The sequence below is a fragment of the Arachis stenosperma genome, chromosome 3, assembly GCF_014773155.1.
Source record: "Arachis stenosperma cultivar V10309 chromosome 3, arast.V10309.gnm1.PFL2, whole genome shotgun sequence".
Classification (NCBI taxonomy): Eukaryota; Viridiplantae; Streptophyta; class Magnoliopsida; order Fabales; family Fabaceae; genus Arachis; species Arachis stenosperma.
The window spans coordinates 163,318,780-163,338,106 of record NC_080379.1 but is presented as its reverse complement, the minus strand read 5'-3'; the positions used below and the strand labels follow the sequence as shown (position 1 = coordinate 163,338,106).

The following is a 19,327-nucleotide window of genomic DNA, read 5'->3' as shown; positions in this document are numbered from 1 at the left end:
AAAAACGAAAATAATTATAAAAAAATTAAAGCACTCGATAAAATTATTTATTTTGTAAAATTTTGTTAATAAATTTTAACAAATGAGATTTCTTAAAACAGAACATAAGGTTTTAAGACATACGTGAATATTATGAAATGACTTATTTAATAATTAAATTTTTGTGTGTACATAATATTTTTAAAAAAATTATTTATTTGATTCAAGTATAATTTAAACGATTATTGTTTAAAGAGCATTGGACTATTTGTTTTTTTTTTTTACTTTCTTTTTTCAGAATACATTAATATTTCGATTAAAAAATAATCCATATTTTGCAATATTTTTATTATGGTTTTTAATTAGGTCTCTATATTTTTTTTTCTTTCAACTGGGTCCCTATATTGTTTTAATTTTGTAATTAAGTTTTTCATAGTGTAAAAAATATTAGACTTAACTGAATATTTTTTCGCAAATTAAAGATATTTATAATTAAAAATTTGATTAAATCTTTAATTGCATATATTTTGGTAAAAATATTATGTTAATTTTAACATTTTTAACATGAAAATGACGTAATTACAAAATTATAAACAATGTAGAGACTCAATTAAAAGAAAAAAAGTATAGAGATCTAATTAAAAATTTGGTAAAATTATAGAGACTAACAGAATAATTAAACATTTTATTATTTAACAAGGATCTAAAACTATTCAAAGTTCAAACATCTTATACAAAAAAATAAGGCCAAAGCACAATCACTCTAATAAACATAACTTATATATTTACTATATTAGTCCACCAATGGATGCATCATACATATTATAAACTTTAATAAATAGCTACCAACAAAAAAGGGTGATTCTCTTGTAGCTCCAGGGTAGAGAGGAAGTTCCACCTTGTCAAAGGAAAAGAAGCTGACCCGTTCCTCCGCGGCTAAGCCACTCTTCAAAGGAAGGCCACCACATTGTTTCTCAAGAGCTTCCGTTTTTGCTCTAGATGGTGGATCTCCCCTAACAGAAATGCACACATTATATGACAAATTCAATTGATTTTCCAAATCAGATAACAGAAAAAAAGTTGGGGAAGAAAATTGGGAGTTGAAGAAAATTTTGTTATGTTTATTAATAGAGAAATTTTTCACATACAAGTCATTTATTTCTTCTTCTTTTTCTTTCTCTATGTCTCCTCTTTTTCTTCTCCTTCTTCTTTTTTCGTGCCTCTTCTTCTTTTTCATCTTCTTCGTTTTTGAAGTGTTTCATCTTCATCGTCGTATTTCTCCTCGTTCTTCTTGGCTGCACGTTTTTCATCTTCTGCACCTTCTTCTTGCACGTTCTTCTTCCTCTTCCTCTTCTTCTTCTTCTTTTCTTTCGTTTCTTACCTTCTCTTTCTCCTTCTTCATTTACGTGCTTTTCTCTTTGTTTTCTTTCTTCCTTATTCTCGATTTCTATTGTTTTTTGACATCAAGCTCTGAAATCGTTTTTGAAGAAGAAGAAGCAGTAGGAGGAAAAAGAGAAAGAGTTCTGAATTATGCATAAAGTGTACTTCAACGAATTTTGGGTGTATTTCTTAAATTATTCTTTGGGTGTATTTTCGTAATCCTTTGAGTGTATTTCTGTAATCCTTTGGTGTATTTCTATAATCGTTTTGGTGAATTCTTGTAATCGTTTGGGTATATTTCTGTAATCCTTTGGGTATATTTCTGTAATTATTTGGGTGTATTTATGAAGTTCTATTATCTTCAAAAGGATTTCAAATTTTGATGTCAGAAACCATGAAAATCGAAAAAAAACAAAGCAAGAATACCAATGATAAATGCAGATAAAACAACGAATGAAAAGATAAAGAAAGAACGCACGAAGGAGATCAAATTTGGCAAGAAATTCATTTTCATGTAGGAAGAAGAAGAAGAGTAGGAGAAGAAGAAGGAAGACGAGAAGAAGGAAGAGGAGAAGGAGAAGCACGCCATGGAAATCGTATATAGGTCAACGTATTTTTTTGTTAAATTTCTCCCAACTTGAATGACTTGTAAACCAAATTACTTGCATGTGTAGCACTCCTCTTATCAATAATCCATAAGGAATTAAGGATCAAACAAACTAGTGTAATACTTGTATTAGACAAACTAGTATATAATTGTATAACTTTAAGAATGCATTTATTTCTCTTTATAATGCATATTAATTAATTAATTAATTAATATTTTTATGCAAAATATACTTAGTAGGTGTATGCAAAAGTGAGTGTATTGTGTATAGCAAGAATTTTTCGAGTTTGAGGAAATATATACATATATAGCTGAGAAATGTACTTATCCACTAGCACCTCTTGCGTTCATTAGGATTAAAACAGTTGGGAATTTATCATGCACATTTCAATTCAAATGTTTCGAGCTTGAGATCTCCAAGATAACACGAACCCTTCTTAATCAAAAACTTGTACAAAAGTACAGATTTTTTCTACTTCTTCAATGCTAGAACCAAGAAAGTTTTACTTGTATTCCACAGCATAGTTTTACAAAGAAATGGATATATATTATTCTGTGTACTGAACATGCTCCACATCTATGAAAAGGAGAGAAACTGTTCCTGTCAACTTGTCTGCAACAATTCTTTGATATCATAACCTTGAAGCTACATACACAAACATTAGAAGACGCATTCTTAGCACTCAGAAAAAAAGAAGATTGCAGTCTTCCAGAGACTCATAGGATTTGCATAAAGGCATATACATTGTAATCAACACACACTAAAGAAACTTATCCATAAGAGTGAGAAAAATATATACCAGCAGAAAAGTAAGAAGTAATATAACTCCTGAGTTCCAGAAAGCATGGATGGTGATGGGAGTGAGAAGGTTGCGAGTTTGAGCATATGAAATCCCCAAAGCAGCCCCTGCATATGTCACAAATATAAGTTATCTTCATCAGTGTACATGAAAGAACTATTGTAGCTTTTAAGAGAAAATATAAGGTTTCTTTTACGGGTTAAAATTTTTCTTCCTAGTTAGGTAAACATTCTGTGTATTCATTTTTCTACACAAAAATTATGAAGAATCTTGTTGGCATTTCTGAAGTCCATGTTTCCTTGTATGTGCAGAATACCTAGAACAAACAACTGCGGAAATTCCCCAGGAGTGAGATGGGCAAGGGCAAAGACAGCAGCACTAATGATGATGGCAACCGGTGTAGGAACCCTGCATTGAAATCATACGTACATGAGGGAAATTTTCCCATTAATGCTCAATAGTCAACAGCCTAGCCAAACAACAGGACTGAGGTTACCCTCTTTAATTTTGTCTCTGTAGATAGATCAACTAACTATATATTTCACTATGAATTCAAACTCAGTTGTATGCCTTTTATCAAGTAGAGCATTCTTTAATCTTCACAAGGTAAAAGTCTCCCAGGTATGCCACTATCAAGTCAAATAGAGCTAGTTGAAATTGAGTAGAACCACTATTGATATTTCAAGTCCAAATACATTGATCGTTAGAAACATATCAGGAAGCAGAAATTCATAATGGAAACTTCACCACGCAACCTGAATCAATTTCTCCTTTAGGAAAAGATAAGCCAACTACAGCATCACAAAAGCTGCACATACATCAGGCTCCTCTATTCAATTATCTATGCAGTTAGTGTCTAATGCAAAGGAAGTGTCTTGCTTGAAAGTCAAGCTGCAGTTTCTTTAATCAATATTTCATTTTAGTCCATGTTATATATGTGAACAAGAAGGAATTAAAGAAAATAGTACCACTTAGTCATGGAGGCCATTAAAAAGCCTCGAAATAGTGTCTCCTCAAGAACAGGTGCAAGAACACCAGTGATGCCCACCAAGCATGCAGTGCTACAGAAAAGGTTAATGTAATTGTAACTTGAGACTCATGGATGCAGAACCAATATACAAGCTTGGATGTTCTTTTTTCCAAGGGTTGATATAAGGAAACTTTGAGTTTGAATATCTCATAAGTACCTGACATTTGAAGATCCAATTAACGGGAGTAATTTTACAAGAGCATCAGTCTGAAAGGAAATTTATAGAAGCTAATAAGATATCTCCAAGAGATCAAAGAACATAAAAGTTAACACCAATACTTTAAATGAGTCATTAACAGAACAGAAGTACTAGTTCTACAAAGGCACAAATTTGTATATAATATAAATAAGGAGGAATATATGAAATATAAGTTTAACAAGCAAGCACAAATTCTACATTCAAGGTGAAAATAGGTACAATACCACAAATCACATATTAGAAGCATCTTGGACCCATGATTAAAATGATTGGAAACAGAGGAGGATGCCATATATTTGAAGCAATGTGGATGAAAGAGAATTGTATCATTTCAAGCATTATTTGACTAAAACATACGAATCAAGCTTAAGGAAAAATTTTACCCCACAACTATAAGACCCAAAAGGTTGTATTGGTTTAAGGTTTATAGGAATTTGGGCAATAAACTAACAAGAAAATGTACTTAATGTTGCAAAGATGAATCTGTTACATTGGGTGAGTGGAAACATTTGACAACATAAGATTAGTATTTAGTTCATTTGGGAGAAAGTCGTGCCTATATGGAAAAGGAGGTAGAATCTTGTCTATGTGATATGACATTGTAGAAAGAAGTGCATAGAAACTCTGATAAAGAAAGAAGATCGATCAGATGGAGAGGAATCCAATGGCTGAATATAGAAGGAAAGCTAAAAAGAAAATTAGGTGAAACTATTAAAATAGACTAAGATTTTATTGATTTGAATGTAGATTGTAAACATAAGTGATGATAAGACAATACAGTGTAGCTTGATCCATGTAATTAACTTCACTTAATTGGACAAGACTTAGCTGCCATTGTTGTAGTTCTAATATGGTACATTACGATGGTTGAATCCTTTGGCTATGAAATTAACCCTAAATTCAGTGGATTGATTATTTATGCTATTTGAGTGGAAGCCCTAACTAGCCTCCTCAGAGTGCAACAGATAGAAACTAACATACAACAGCATCTGCCTGTGAAATTCCTAAAAGAAAATTATTAACCTCTCTTTGTGGGGGTTCTCCATTAAAGAATGAGACAGCTACTCCTGTCAATGCAATGGAAGCTATGGCACCTACAAGTCCGATTCCCGCCCACAAAAGCCAACCCTTTTGAAGACTGAAAGGGTCCCTCAAATCTGAAACAAGTTTTTATTTTTATCATGGAATGGGAAATAAGCATAGGTGTATAACATTATAACTTTTCAAGGTAAGCAAACTGCTAACTAAACACCTCAGTAAGACAAGCTTTAGAACAAAAAGGTGGATTCTAGAACAACATTTAGAAGTGGAAACAAGTGACTATGAAGTATGAACTTAATTGAAGTGACAAATGTTAACCTTAGAAACCTTGATATAATTGAAGGGTTGTTAACTGATCATACCATATTTGAAGAAGTCTTGAGGGAGTGGCTGGAAATTGCTGGCAATGGCATATATAATTCCGAGTACAACAGCAGTTGTGATGCTGCCAAAATAATGAAGTCAGAAGCAAAGTTATAAAAGCAATAAGTGAAAGGTAGGTATTTGGTATTAGCATACCCCTGATCTAAAAAGAGTAACTCTGCTTTCTCATCCATGCTAAGCACCTCAGGTCGAATTCCCAGATATGGAAGAGCTGTGGCCTCAACCAAACCTGTCAAAACAAAACTGCCTGGGAATAAATTAGTGGATTAAAATTAAAATCCTATTATTAGGATGTGGTTAGTTCCACGATAAGGTTTTGAAAACACACCCTAATCCACAAGCAAGAGAGGTTAGTGTAACGGTTTGCCATTCCCAAGGTACCTCCCATCGGGTGAGAAGAGGCCAATTGGTATCGGGTTTGTTAGGTGCGTTGAAGAAGCAAACAGAATGAAGACCCCGTGGAGTAGGTGGAGAAGTAAAAGTGAAAGTGAAAGGGCGCCGATGAGTGTTGAGACTGAGAAGTGAAGGGGAATGGAAGAGGGAGGAAGAGAGAGAAGAAGAAACTGCCACCGAAAGCATTCTGCGGAGTGCGGATAAGAGGATCAACTGGAACGCAACTCCAACACCAAAACACTTCACTAGTCACTACCATTTTGTCTTGAAAAGTTTCACTTTTTTATATGTTTAATTTTAACGTCTTACACAATCTTCTAATCCCATGATTATTTTAACAAATAATATAAGAGATAATTATTCTTACTAATTAAATATATAAATTTAATTTTAATATATTATCTGTATAAAATAATTTTATTGCGTAATTTTATATTAATAAAGATAATTATTTTTTATATTAATTATATGAATAATTATTTAAAAAGTAATATAATTATATAATTGTGTAAAATATTTTACACTATCAATATATTAAAATTAAATTTTTAAATATATATAAAATTATTTTACATCGTCAATCGATTAAAATTAAATTATTTTTATAAAATAGTTCCTAATGTTTTGATTTTTTAAAAATTATAGAATCAATCATTTTTATGTTTTAAATAAAAATACGTATAGTAATTACTTGTTTATAAAATATAATAATTATTTATTAATAATATATAATTTATGATTAAATTAAAATATTTATATTAAAATTTTATATTTTAATTTTTTTTAAATAATATTAATGGTTAAATGTGTAGATTTTTTTTATGATTCATGAATAAAAAATTTAAATTTTTTATTTTTATGTTAAAATCAACTTGAACAAGTACAATTTAATATGAGATAAAATTTGTTTTTGAACTATCTTTTTTATTATCACAATAAGAAATAAATATTATAAAAAATTATTTTTGTTAAAATTTATTTAAAATTGTTTTATATTTTACAATCATATTTATTCTTAGAATCAAAGTAATATGATCAATATATTAAAATTTATCAACATATTTTATTTATTATTGAGTTAAAAATAACTATATTTGTACTTAGAAATGATTTTATATTTTTTTGGTAATTTAAACACATATTAAAACTACTAAATATAAGATGAATGTATAATATTTTGTCATAATAATGATAGATTTATTAGTCTAAAGTAATTTATAATGTTTTTTCCTATTTTACTATAGATAAAAAAGATTATTAAGAGAATATATAATTCAATTTATATTTATTCTTTATGTATAAGTATTATTGTACATAATTACTCATGATCTCTTCAAAAAGAGAAATAAATAAAAAAAGCAGAAAAATATGCACAACAGTATTATTGATGTTATTTTATTATTTAATCTCTTAAATTAGAAATGAAATTAAACACTAAAGAGTATAATTCAAATATTGAAAATACTCAACATATGAATAATTATAATAAATTAACTTATATGAGATAAAAATGATAAAATTTACAATATATAATTATAAAAACTTAAATAAAGAGGAACAAAATAAAAGAAATAAAATAGATATATTACAATAACGAATAATAATATTTTATAGTTTATAAAAAAATTAAAGATTAAAATAATACATTATAGGAAGAAAAAAGTATTAATAAATAAAAAATAATTAGTAAACACTGATATTCTCTTATAACATTATATAATTTTTTACTGTAAATAAATTATGAGATATAAAAATAAATATAACAAAAAAAGAAGAAATAATTTTTTTAATAAATTAAAAAAATATTCACAATTATATAATTAATGAGGAGCATATAATTATTAGACAATAAATTACAAAAAACTGTTAATAGAGATATTATATTTGATATTAAAATAAAAATATAAATAATTAATAAAAATATAAAATTTAAAATTAAAATATTCAAGTTCAAAGAAGAAAATAAAAAAATTATAAACAATAACTCAAATATTAACGTGATAATAAATTAAATCAAATAACATATAATTGAATTAATTAAATGATTGATATAATAAATTAACTATAATTATTTGGCTCAATAAAAGATTAAATAAATAAAAAATATCTTATAAATTTATCATGTAAGTATCATAACACTTAAAAAATTATTAATCAAAATATATAAGATGAAAAGATTAACACAAATTAAAAAAAAATCAATTCATTTATTTTAGTCCAGTCAAATAATTAATTAATTATAATTAATATGATCTAATAAAATATTAAATAATTTGATATTTATCTCAATTTAATCAAATAACTAATTAAGTATGACATTCTTAAAAATTATTAATCAAAATATATAAGCTAAACAAAATGAAATAAATTAAAACAAAATTAATTTAGTTATTTCAATTGAATAAAATATTAATAATTTAATAGTTATTTTAATCAAATTAAATAAATAATTAATTAATTAATACATTTAAAAGAGTCAAATAAAACAATAAAAATATTTTTAAGAGCATGCGACATTAATTATATTATTAATTAAAAATATATAATTTAATAATATATAATAAATTAAAATAAATTAAAACCCGTAATCGTGATAACACTATATCTTCTAATATTATTAGATTACACAAATAAATACGCCATAATTAAAAAATATATATACAATAAAAAAATATTATTTTTTTGTGAGCACTTAACCAACAAAAATTAGCCCAAGATTTGGAACAAATCCGATTTCATTCATTCTTCACCAAAAATTATATAGGAGAAATAACAGAACAACACACTTGTGATTGTTGTTTTGTCTTCACATCTAAATATTATCACTTCTATCTGCAGTTCCGCTCCGCACGATGTTCCTACTGTCCTCCCTGTCGGTATCCTAAGCCAATGAAAATTTGTTTTTTATAAAAAAAAAAAATGAATCTATCAACTTTTTCAAAAATTATTTTATCAAAATGTCATTTTTGAAAATTAATTATCCAAATACTATTTTTTTTGTTAAGGCGGTAACTAATTTGTTATTTTATCCCTCATTCTATAGTGATTATAATATTATAAACAATAATTTGAATAATTAATTTTAAAAGAATAATATTTAAATATTTTAAATTACAAAAATTTTGAAAATGTCAAATATATATCTTTAAAGAATTAGATTATCTCAATCATAGGAAGTCTATCAGTCTATTAGTTCATCTTCATGTCATACACACAGAAGGATAATCTTTAGTTGTGTATTGGATTAATCAGTTAATTAATAAATGGCATCCCCAATATCAATAAAAATGTTCAAACAAACAGAGTCTTTGAACCTCTTGAGCCAAAATCAAAACTTAAAGAAATGCACAAGTTGAGCTCATATATATTTAATAAAAATATTTAAATAAAGAGATCAATAAAATGAAAACATAAAAATGTTAGTCACTAAACTTTTTATTATTATAAAAATTTTAATCCAAAAGTAATTAAAATATTAGTGTTTAATAACTTTAAAAAACTTGACAACTAAGACAAATTGACTTTGATGAGTTTGGAAAACACAATTCCAAGGCGGTGGAGTAAACGCGTGCACATTTAATTAATCTTATACATGAAAAATCTATGTTGGCCCAATATAATAAAGAAAACTGAAGGGTCTTGAAGTACATGAGCCCTACCTCCATTTCACAATCATCATCTATACTTAATTATACATCCTGATGTGAGACTTTGATATTTTCTAAGAAAAATTATCGCTCTTTTAAACATTTTACAAAACTGAATATCCTTATTAGATCCACGTTAGGTTAATCACTAGGGATTAGGGTTTTCCTACTTTTACGCAAAATAAAACTAATTTTCTTTTATTTATTAATGAAGGTATTAGTATTAGGCTATTGACATAATAACGAGAGGGGTGTGCTAAAATTTCAAGAACCTGAATTATTGGGGGAAAAACACGTTTTTGTGAGAACAATTTGACCTAAGTATATATAACAAAAGAAAAGAAAAGAAAAGAAAAGAAAAGATAGGAGTAATATTGTAATAAATCCTGAATTAGCATATACTGGAAGACAACAATTTTAACAAGAATAACAGAAAATAGAGGATAGAGGGGGAATTCGGTACACACAGCTTCTTTTTCTGTTTATTCAAAATTCTAATTGTAATTGTAATTCATTCATATACTAATCATATCGTATCATAGTCATACTCATACCAATCACTGTAAATCTGGAAAAAGCGTAAACAGTGTGGTTCAGTGGCAGAACACAGAGATTAACATAGCTGTTTCCCGTTATTTTCCCACTTTTTCTTTCTCTCCTTCCTATTTATTGTGATTAAGTCCCAAAGCTACTTGCTTTTATACCTACAATTGACTAGAGTCTCTCACTCATTCTCCAACCGGATCTACAACACATTACACTGTGTGGTGTGCAGCCACGCACAGAAATCATTGCTGGGTTGCTCAGAAATAAATATCAGATAATAAAGTTCCCAAATTTTCAGTATTTCTTCTAACACTTGTTCTCGGGGTATCGCAGATCCTTCCACCATTGCTGAACCCATTATTATATGATCCGTAAGAGATCTCGACTTTCCATTCCCATCATTAAATTCTCTTCCTTTCTTATTATTCTTCTTATGTTTTCCGTTTCTCCCTCAATTTCCGCTTCCCTCCTCGTATCTAAAGTTCAGTTTTTTATGTGCTTTGAGTTGCTTTTGTGTAATTAGCTTTCGTGGGTATTCATTACAGCTCTGAATTTGGCTTCTTTTTGCAATATTGCATGCTTTCTTCATAAGTGGGTGTTCAAAGTTTTGTTTGGTTCTCTTCAATTACTATCTCAGTTTGTATTTTTTTTTTTTTTGCATACTTCATTTTCTAAATCTTAAAGAAGATTAAAGATTGTGTTGTTTTGGGTGGTATAGAAGAAGTATTCTAACTTTTCTTGACATAGAACTTACTTAAGCTCTACACTGTTGAGTAGATCTGAAGCTAGCTTCACCTTATCTATTTTTGACAATATGTGTTGCAAACTAACTAATGATTGCTCCTTATGACGGTGGTTGAGACTAAATTGTCATGATTTGTGTCAGTTATGAAAATCTTATTATATTCGATGTATGCTATAGATTATTGCAGGTGATTGGTGTTGATCATTGATGAGGAGTTGGATAGATATTAAAATATTGATATTTTTAGAACTTGCTATTCTTTAGCTATGTTCATTGGAGCAAGTGTCTGGATTTGGACTTATCAGGTTTTCTACATCTTGAGTAGATGTAGTGGTACATAGTCTTGAGAATTCGACATCACATTTCTTAGTTCTGAATTGGAAAGTGATAATTTTCAGGTTCTACATGGCGAAACCAAGTTCAGCTGATGGCAGGACTAGAAGCACTGTGCAGATCTTTATAGTAGTTGGTCTCTGCTGTTTCTTCTATATATTGGGAGCGTGGCAGAGAAGCGGTTTTGGAAAGGGTGATAGCATAGCATTGCAGATTACCAAGAGTAATACAGAATGTGAGATAGTACCAAATTTAAGTTTTGACTCCCACCATGGTGGAGAACTTAGCAAACTTGATGAAGCTGATTCGAAACCTAAGGTGTTTCAACCATGCAAAGCAAAATATACTGATTATACCCCCTGCCAAGATCAACGGCGAGCGATGACCTTCCCTAGAGAGAACATGATCTATCGAGAGAGACATTGCCCACGTGAAGAAGAGAAGCTGCATTGTTTGATTCCAGCGCCCAAGGGGTATGTTACTCCGTTTCCATGGCCAAAGAGTCGTGATTATGTTCCATATGCAAATGCTCCGTACAAGAGTCTTACAGTTGAGAAGGCTATTCAGAATTGGATCCAATATGAGGGAAATGTGTTCAGATTCCCTGGTGGTGGAACCCAGTTTCCTCAAGGCGCTGATAAATATATTGATCAACTTGCATCTGTGATACCTATAGCTAATGGGACAGTGAGGACTGCGCTAGATACTGGTTGTGGGGTATGTTTATCATTGGCACCTCCTTTACCATTATTACACACACAATTTGGATACATTTTTTATCTTTGTTTTAACTTTGAATTCTTACTTTGGGTTTCTTTGCTCAGGTTGCAAGTTGGGGTGCGTATCTTTGGAGCAGAAATGTTATTGCCATGTCATTTGCACCAAGGGATTCTCATGAAGCACAAGTTCAATTTGCTCTTGAAAGGGGTGTACCTGCTGTAATTGGTGTTTTGGGAACCATAAAGTTGCCTTATCCATCTCGAGCCTTTGACATGGCTCACTGTTCTCGCTGTTTGATTCCTTGGGGAGCAAATGGTGAGAACTTCACGATTAATACTATCATCTTGTCTATGAATTAGTTCATACAGATTTGAAACACAATTTCCAAACTATTGTGATCATGCTTTTTTTTTTTAATTTGACAATTTATATTGTATTACTTGCGACAGCAGCAGTTTAAAGTTGCATTATGTTACAGGTGGAATATATATGATGGAAGTTGATCGAGTCCTAAGGCCTGGCGGTTACTGGGTGCTTTCGGGCCCTCCAATCAATTACAGGGTTAATTACAAAGCCTGGCAGAGACCAAAGGAGGACCTTGAGGATGAACAAAACAAGATTGAAGAGATTGCTAAGAAACTTTGCTGGGTGAAGAGGTCTGAGAGGGCTGAGATTGCTGTTTGGCAAAAGACTATGGATTCTGAGTCATGTCGACGCAAACAAGAAGATGCCGGTGTAAATTTTTGTGAATCTTCAGATACTGATGATGTCTGGTATGTTCTGTTTATTTGTAGTTTGCAGTTTAATAATGCAATATTAGTATCTCTTGTAGTATTTCTACTATCCATTAAATCTCAGCTTGATTATGTCTTCTTCATGTATAACTACGGAAATGCTTGAAAATATTCTGAGAACTGCTGACCTTGTTAATTTTCAAATTTGTCATTAGCGATTACCTCATATATCAAATATTTCTGGAGTAAATCCAGAATATTGTTAACAAATACATTGCTTAACTTTGTTTAGGAATAACTGGTTTGCTAACGTGGAATGCCTTTATTTTGTTGCTTTAGGTACAAGAAAATGGAGGCCTGCGTTACCCCAAGTCCTAAAGTTTCAGCTGGAGATCTTAAACCATTTCCGAGCAGGTTATATGCCATTCCCCCTAGAATTGCTAGTGGCTTGGTACCTGGAGTTTCTTCCGAGACATACCAAGATGATAACCAAAACTGGAAAAAACATGTAAATGCCTACAAGAAAATTAATAGACTGTTGGATACCGGAAGATATCGAAACATTATGGATATGAATGCTGGGTTGGGTAGTTTTGCTGCAGCTATTCAATCTCCCAAGTTATGGGTCATGAACGTTGTGCCTACCATAGCTGAGAAAAGTACCCTGGGGGTCATATATGAGCGCGGCTTGATTGGCATTTATCATGATTGGTATTGCTTTCTAGCTTCTTTCTCGGGTTATATTTATGGCATCTTTTCGTTTAATGTTGAAATATATGATGTAGCTGTACGAATCTTATACTATTAGTTGGATTCCTTATTTATGTTTGTATTTTTCAAATTCAGGTGTGAAGCCTTTTCAACATATCCAAGGACATATGATCTCATTCATGCCAATGGCCTCTTTAGTCTGTACAAGGATAAGTAAGTGTTTGTTTGGTCAAACCACTATTCAACTAATTGTCTAATTCAATTCTAAATCCTCTCCTGCATCTTCTTATGCAATTATAGTTTTCCTTATATGACCTTCAAAGACGACTCTTGATCATAAGGTTCAAAAAACAGAGTTTTCTGAATGTTTTGATCAATTACTTGGTTCTGAATTTTCCTCTTTTTGCGTCCATTCGTAAGCCTCAAGCATATGTGTTTGATGAAATGCAGATGTAATGCAGAAGACATTCTTCTGGAGATGGACCGGATCTTGCGGCCGGAAGGCGCCGTCATATTCCGCGATGAAGTTGATACCTTAATAAAGGTAAAGAAAATAGTTGCAGGAATGAGATGGGATACCAAAATGGTTGACCATGAAGATGGTCCTCTTGTTCCTGAGAAGATACTAATTGCTGTAAAGCAGTATTGGGTTGTTGATGGAAATTCCACTTCTACACAATAATCACTGAAGACCAAGTTAAATTACAAGCGTGCCCTTAGGCTTCCAGCACCTTTCTGTTTGAACTGAAGCCTTTGACAGTGGCTTTGTTATGAAGCTAAAAGGGACTATTAGAAGAGTTACATGCACAATTGTCACTTAGCTAAATGCAGTGAATTTATCAAGGAAGCTGAAGTTCAATGTTTATGCTCCCTGGAATCTCGGAAATTTTTTGGTAGAAGTTGCTTATCTTGTACAATGTTACATTAAAAAAACAAAGATGCTGTCTTCTTTTAATTTAATAGTTTTGTCGTTATTATATGTTTGGGAAAAAAAAGGTTACATTTGTTTTGGAACTTTAGTTTGATGCAGTGTATTAGACTATTAGTGATAAATTTTCTTCATTAAGTTGGTATTGGTGCAAGGTTACAAAACTTACAGTAAAATAATATAATAATACTCTCAAGTCGAATTATGATTTTGTTTTTATGTTATATTCAGAGGTATGAATTCATTGAATTGACCACTGAAATCTAATCTTTGCTTAAATCTTAAATGTCTAGTCCAGATTCAGTGGTTATACGGCGTGCAACGCGATTTGCTTTCTTTCTTGTTTGTTAATTTTCATTAAAAATATCTAGATATTTTAGATACAGTTCATATGACATTATTCCAAACAATCTGGTTGTCTCTTTTACATGTCTAACTAATATGGTTCATGTGAAAATTATATTTTATGTTGATCCATGTATTAAAATACATATGGATATCTTAGTTATGATTGAAAATGATGTTAACTAACAAATAAATGTACATTATTACATCTAACTCGTTAGAATTGCAACTATGACATGTCCATTACGGAGACCTAATTTGTTTAGATATCGGATGTGTTAATTGAATTCATTTAGTATCCGCAAGCATCGCCTTTTTCTAATAATGCAGAGTGAATACCATCCCGACTTCTCATAAATCTTTTTGAAGAACTACGAGCTATTTAATAAAAATAATACTTATTTTGACTCTTGATATTTAATTTTGGGAGGCTCAGAATATACTTTTATGACATGTTATTTATTAATATATTTTTTATTTAATTTTTATAAATAAAAATAATTTAAAAATTATTAATATATTTTAAGTTTACAAAATAAATTTAACCAATATATTTAAAAAAAAGTAACAAAAACATAAAAGAAATAACTAAACGACCTGATAATTACTCCTAAAAGACAACGAGATTCTCTAACAAAAAAAATTTGTCAATTTATAATTAGTTCTTAATGGATAAATCAACAATTAATATATCATGTAGATTAATTTCGTTAATATAAAAAAAAACATTAACAAACAGGCTAACTAGTCTCACAAAATAAATATCAAAGATGAAAAAAAATCTTTTTTTTACTAAGAACCTCATTCTCTTTTAAAGTAATTGTCAGCGGCGGTTTAAAATTTTCTCAATAATGTATGGTTTGGTTTAGTTGAAATGTCAATTGGTGGCAAGGCATCAGCGGCATTGAAGGTGCCTGCTTTTGTTTTTACTGTCTCAAGTGTCAATTTTGGGTGGACATCATATCACTGAATGAAATAAACGAGGTAGGACATTCATGTCACGGATTGAGATCTTGTGGTCTTGCCACTACAAATAACAAAATAATAAATAATAAATGTGTAAGGTCTTGCATCCTCAAACTTTGTCCATATTCTAAAGTTAAACCAGCATCCTCATAACACAACATTACAATTGCATTAGCTTCATTCTAGTAATACCAACTGGTTCCATTGTGTCCCTTCCCTTCACTGTACAGCACAGTTATCTAACTACCATTCTTTGATTAATTTGGTCTACTTTAAGGTGGATATATATATATATATATACAATTTTTTAAGATGTGGTAAACTAGAATGGAGCATTCATTTGGTTAATTATAATCCAACCAACCAAGAAAAAAGGGTAGAGAGCCATGTTTTAAAGTGATAGCGATGGGACTACTCACAAATCATCTCAATGCAAAGTGGATATGGAACACATTCCTCTCTAGTATCTATCATCCTTTCTCCTGAAAAGGGACCAATCATGCAGAGCTTCACCTATAACAAATTTAGAGCTCCTAACTTTGGCAGCTCAAGTTTTTATCATATTTAACTTTTCAACAGCATTTGATGAACTCCTGATCTTAACATATGCAATTCAAATTCTTTAGGTGAAAATTCACATACAGTTGTTTTCATGTGAAGTTAATAGTTGAGAACTGTTAAATTATTTGATATATTTGATTAAATTATTATTTAGTAGTTTTTAACTATTAATTTCGCATGAAGATACTGCACGTGAGTTTCTACCGGTCCTTATTAAACTACTTTTAATGACTTAGTTTGAAATAAAGTAGCAGAGTCTACTTATACTTGCAGTGAATGTTCTTAAATCAAACATAATATTACCTCTTGTAAAATATACATGTGGTTCACACCATAAAAAAAGAAACGTTACTTATCTAAATTCAAGAAAGTTTTGTGATGAAAAGCTACCGGTAAGTGTCAATTAAGCTACAAGCACAATGTCCCTACCTACTTTAGATTTTGCAAAATCTGCTAAAGCCTACATATAGAGCTACTCTAAACACCCATGGAGCCATTGAAGATTGAACCCTTCCTTTTTAAGTTCCCTAGTGCAACCATTTTCTTCTCCACTATCTTCCTTTGCACCCTTTTTTTGTTAATTTTTCTTTCTTTTTCCCACACCACTCACAAAATCAGCTCTTCTACTTTTCCCCAGTATTGCAGGGTCTTTGTCTTCATCATTTTTATTTACTTTCCCCTCTAATTCTTTGTTCTTCATCATTTTTCTCTTTTTGTCACTTAACAACTTTGATTTGATTTCCTTCAAATAATTCTATAACAATGGTTAGTACCATATCATCCACTTCTAAGACCAACCTCTATAATACTAAGTTGCAAAACTTCAACTCTGATGATGCAATTTTCTCTCCATACTTAAACAAGAACCAAGGAACAAGCCAAAAACTTAGTCCCTTTATCAGAAGGGATTCGTTTCAGCACCACCATGGTGAAAAGAAGAAGGAGGAAGACGGCGAAATCGGAGTATTCGGTGCAGAAAAATACTTCAACGATGGTGAGGTTGATTCCTCATCAGTAGCTTCTTCAAGCATAGCTACTTCAAAGTACTTGCACCAACACAAAGATCACCATCAAATAGCTCAAGAATCTTATGGAACTCCGAGTATTCGCTCTGAATCAACATGTAACAGCCAAAGTGCACTCTTACACAGTGCTATGATGATGAGGAACTCTCAAAGGAACAACAAGAACAAGAACATGAACAACAACAACAAGGCACTGGCAAAGAGTTTTCTTGCTGGTATTGGCATCAAATGTTCTTGTTCCGACAAGAATTCTGTTGAGATCAATGATCATGCAGGCGAAATCAGCTTCAGCAAAACCGCTATCTATGATGTTTATCTTGGAAAAACAGTACCAAGAAAGATCTTAAATTCTGGTGCAGATTCTGATACTCATTCACCTAAAATCTCAAAGCCAGTTGAGAAGTTCATTGGTGTTGGATTGAACAAAGATTTCCCATTTTCACCAGTGAGTTCTTCTTCTGGTTTGGGAAATCATTTTGTGAAAATGCAAATCCAATCATCACAAGCACAAGAAGAAGGAGAAGAAGAAGAAAAAGAAGAGGAGCCAAGAAAATCACTTGCAGTGTTTGGTTCTCCAATTCTGAGTCACAAGAGCAAGTCCTCAAGCTTTGACAAAAAACTAAGAATCCCAAAAAGAATGGAAGATATTATTGATCATCACAAGCATAATCATTTGGGTGCTAATTCAGGTTCAAACTTCAATGATGCTGCAAGCGATGCAAGCTCAGATCTGTTCGAGATTGAAAGCATCAAAGGCAATAATTCATTTCTTGCAAGACAAGCAACATCAGGGTGTGGAAGCCCCACAGGCTATGCACCAAGTGAAGCAAGCATAGAATGGAGTGTGGTCACTGCAAGCGCCGCCGTGATGTCAGATTGCGACGAGCAGATGTCTGAGGTAACTGTAAGGAGTCCAATAAGAGTGCCGGTGGCAGCATCATCTTCAAGAAGGGAGACACAGAGGCGGCGCAGCCACGGCATGCTTTTGGGTGGCTGCAAGAGCCATAAAGCAGTTAGAGTTGCCGGTGATGCTTTCATAACATATGAGAAGCCAAATTCTAATGTTAATAGTCCACAAAGTCGGCACCATAGAATCAGTAATAGCTCCTCTCACTCTCAGCTTGCAAGGTTTCAAAAAGAGTCATCAAAGGTTGCAAGGCATGCATATGCTGCAACTCCACCCTCACAATTACTATACAAATAGATCTTCTTTTTCTTCTTACACTCCACTTTGAAATTCATCCTCAGTCTTGTCTATTTCTTCCTGCAATATATAAATATTATTTAGTCCTATGTGTTCTTCTTGTTATTGTTATTATCTGTAAGAGTATTTGCAGTTTCTGATTAAAAGTTGATGGAAATAATGGATGCTTTTTAGTTATGCATTTTGTCTCATCCAAAACAAAAATGTGATATGAAGAAAGTTGGCATGGAAATAAAGTGCCCTGCTAATGATCCTTTTACAAAATCAAGTGGGTTGAATAATTATAATTATAATTATAATTCGAGTTTTAAGAAGAAGAAAAAACGTATTATTTTTTAATAATAAATACTGATTGCAAACTTAAAAAATAAAATTGTAATAGCTCCAATAACATATGTACAACCAAAGTTTGTTGTTAGGCATTTTGGGAATTTTTTTGTTGGATCTCGTTTTCATGTTTAATGTAGTTTCTTTTGAGGACCACCAGAATGTTAAAAAATGAACCTTCCAAATTTATGATTACATATTGCATATCCAACCAACTTAGAGGACAAAAGTGAATAATAATAAGGTGGAGCATCCTTCAAATACAATTACTTACATGGAACAACAACCCTTCTTTTTCTCTTATGCAATGGATGCAACCATGCATGCAAACCATCAATCATCACGATATACAGTTGTTGGTTTTAAGTTGGGGTCAGCAATTACATTATCCTGCAATTAAGTTATGATTATGCATGATAGGCACAAAACATTAGCCACATCACTCGTAGAGAGAAATATATCATAAAATACGAAATGACAATAATTCACTTTTATAATTAATCAAAATTTATAAATTATTATATTCACATTTATAATTGAATTTGGTTATTTAATATATTTTTAGTAATTTTTTTATTTTATTTATTAGAAATAAAGTAAACGCCATGTTAAAATATAATCATATAAAATTGTTAACTAATCTTCAGTTCCATTATTCCTACAAGATGGATATATAATGCTCTACTTGACTTTTACCATGAGAGCAAACTTTTGTCTCAATG

The 19,327-nt window shown here is 31.0% G+C and overlaps 3 protein-coding genes across 3 annotated transcripts; 2 read left to right on the top strand and 1 right to left on the bottom strand.

Moving 5' to 3' along the window:
• Window positions 1-2,388: 2,388 nt before the first annotated feature.
• LOC130967409 (uncharacterized) lies at window positions 2,389-6,056 on the bottom strand. Its single transcript, XM_057892256.1, has 9 exons — window positions 5,749-6,056; window positions 5,556-5,663; window positions 5,399-5,481; window positions 5,019-5,152; window positions 3,954-4,003; window positions 3,735-3,827; window positions 3,083-3,174; window positions 2,767-2,873; window positions 2,389-2,612 (listed from the first exon to the last, which is right to left on the bottom strand). Exons 1-9 carry the CDS (start codon window positions 5,997-5,999, stop codon window positions 2,571-2,573), a joined length of 960 nt encoding a protein of 319 aa, XP_057748239.1. The 5' UTR covers window positions 6,000-6,056; the 3' UTR covers window positions 2,389-2,570.
• A 3,783-nt stretch (window positions 6,057-9,839) lies between these two features.
• Window positions 9,840-14,382, top strand: LOC130968227 (probable methyltransferase PMT2). Its single transcript, XM_057893393.1, has 7 exons — window positions 9,840-10,377; window positions 11,150-11,801; window positions 11,909-12,119; window positions 12,283-12,577; window positions 12,878-13,249; window positions 13,385-13,462; window positions 13,700-14,382. The coding sequence occupies exons 2-7, from the start codon at window positions 11,157-11,159 to the stop codon at window positions 13,929-13,931; spliced, it is 1,833 nt and encodes a 610-aa protein (XP_057749376.1). The 5' UTR covers window positions 9,840-10,377; window positions 11,150-11,156; the 3' UTR covers window positions 13,932-14,382.
• A 2,170-nt stretch (window positions 14,383-16,552) lies between these two features.
• LOC130968133 (protein PHYTOCHROME KINASE SUBSTRATE 1) lies at window positions 16,553-18,438 on the top strand. Its single transcript, XM_057893229.1, has one exon. The coding sequence runs from the start codon at window positions 16,812-16,814 to the stop codon at window positions 18,276-18,278; it is 1,467 nt and encodes a 488-aa protein (XP_057749212.1). The 5' UTR covers window positions 16,553-16,811; the 3' UTR covers window positions 18,279-18,438.
• The last annotated feature ends 889 nt before the right edge of the window (window positions 18,439-19,327 follow it).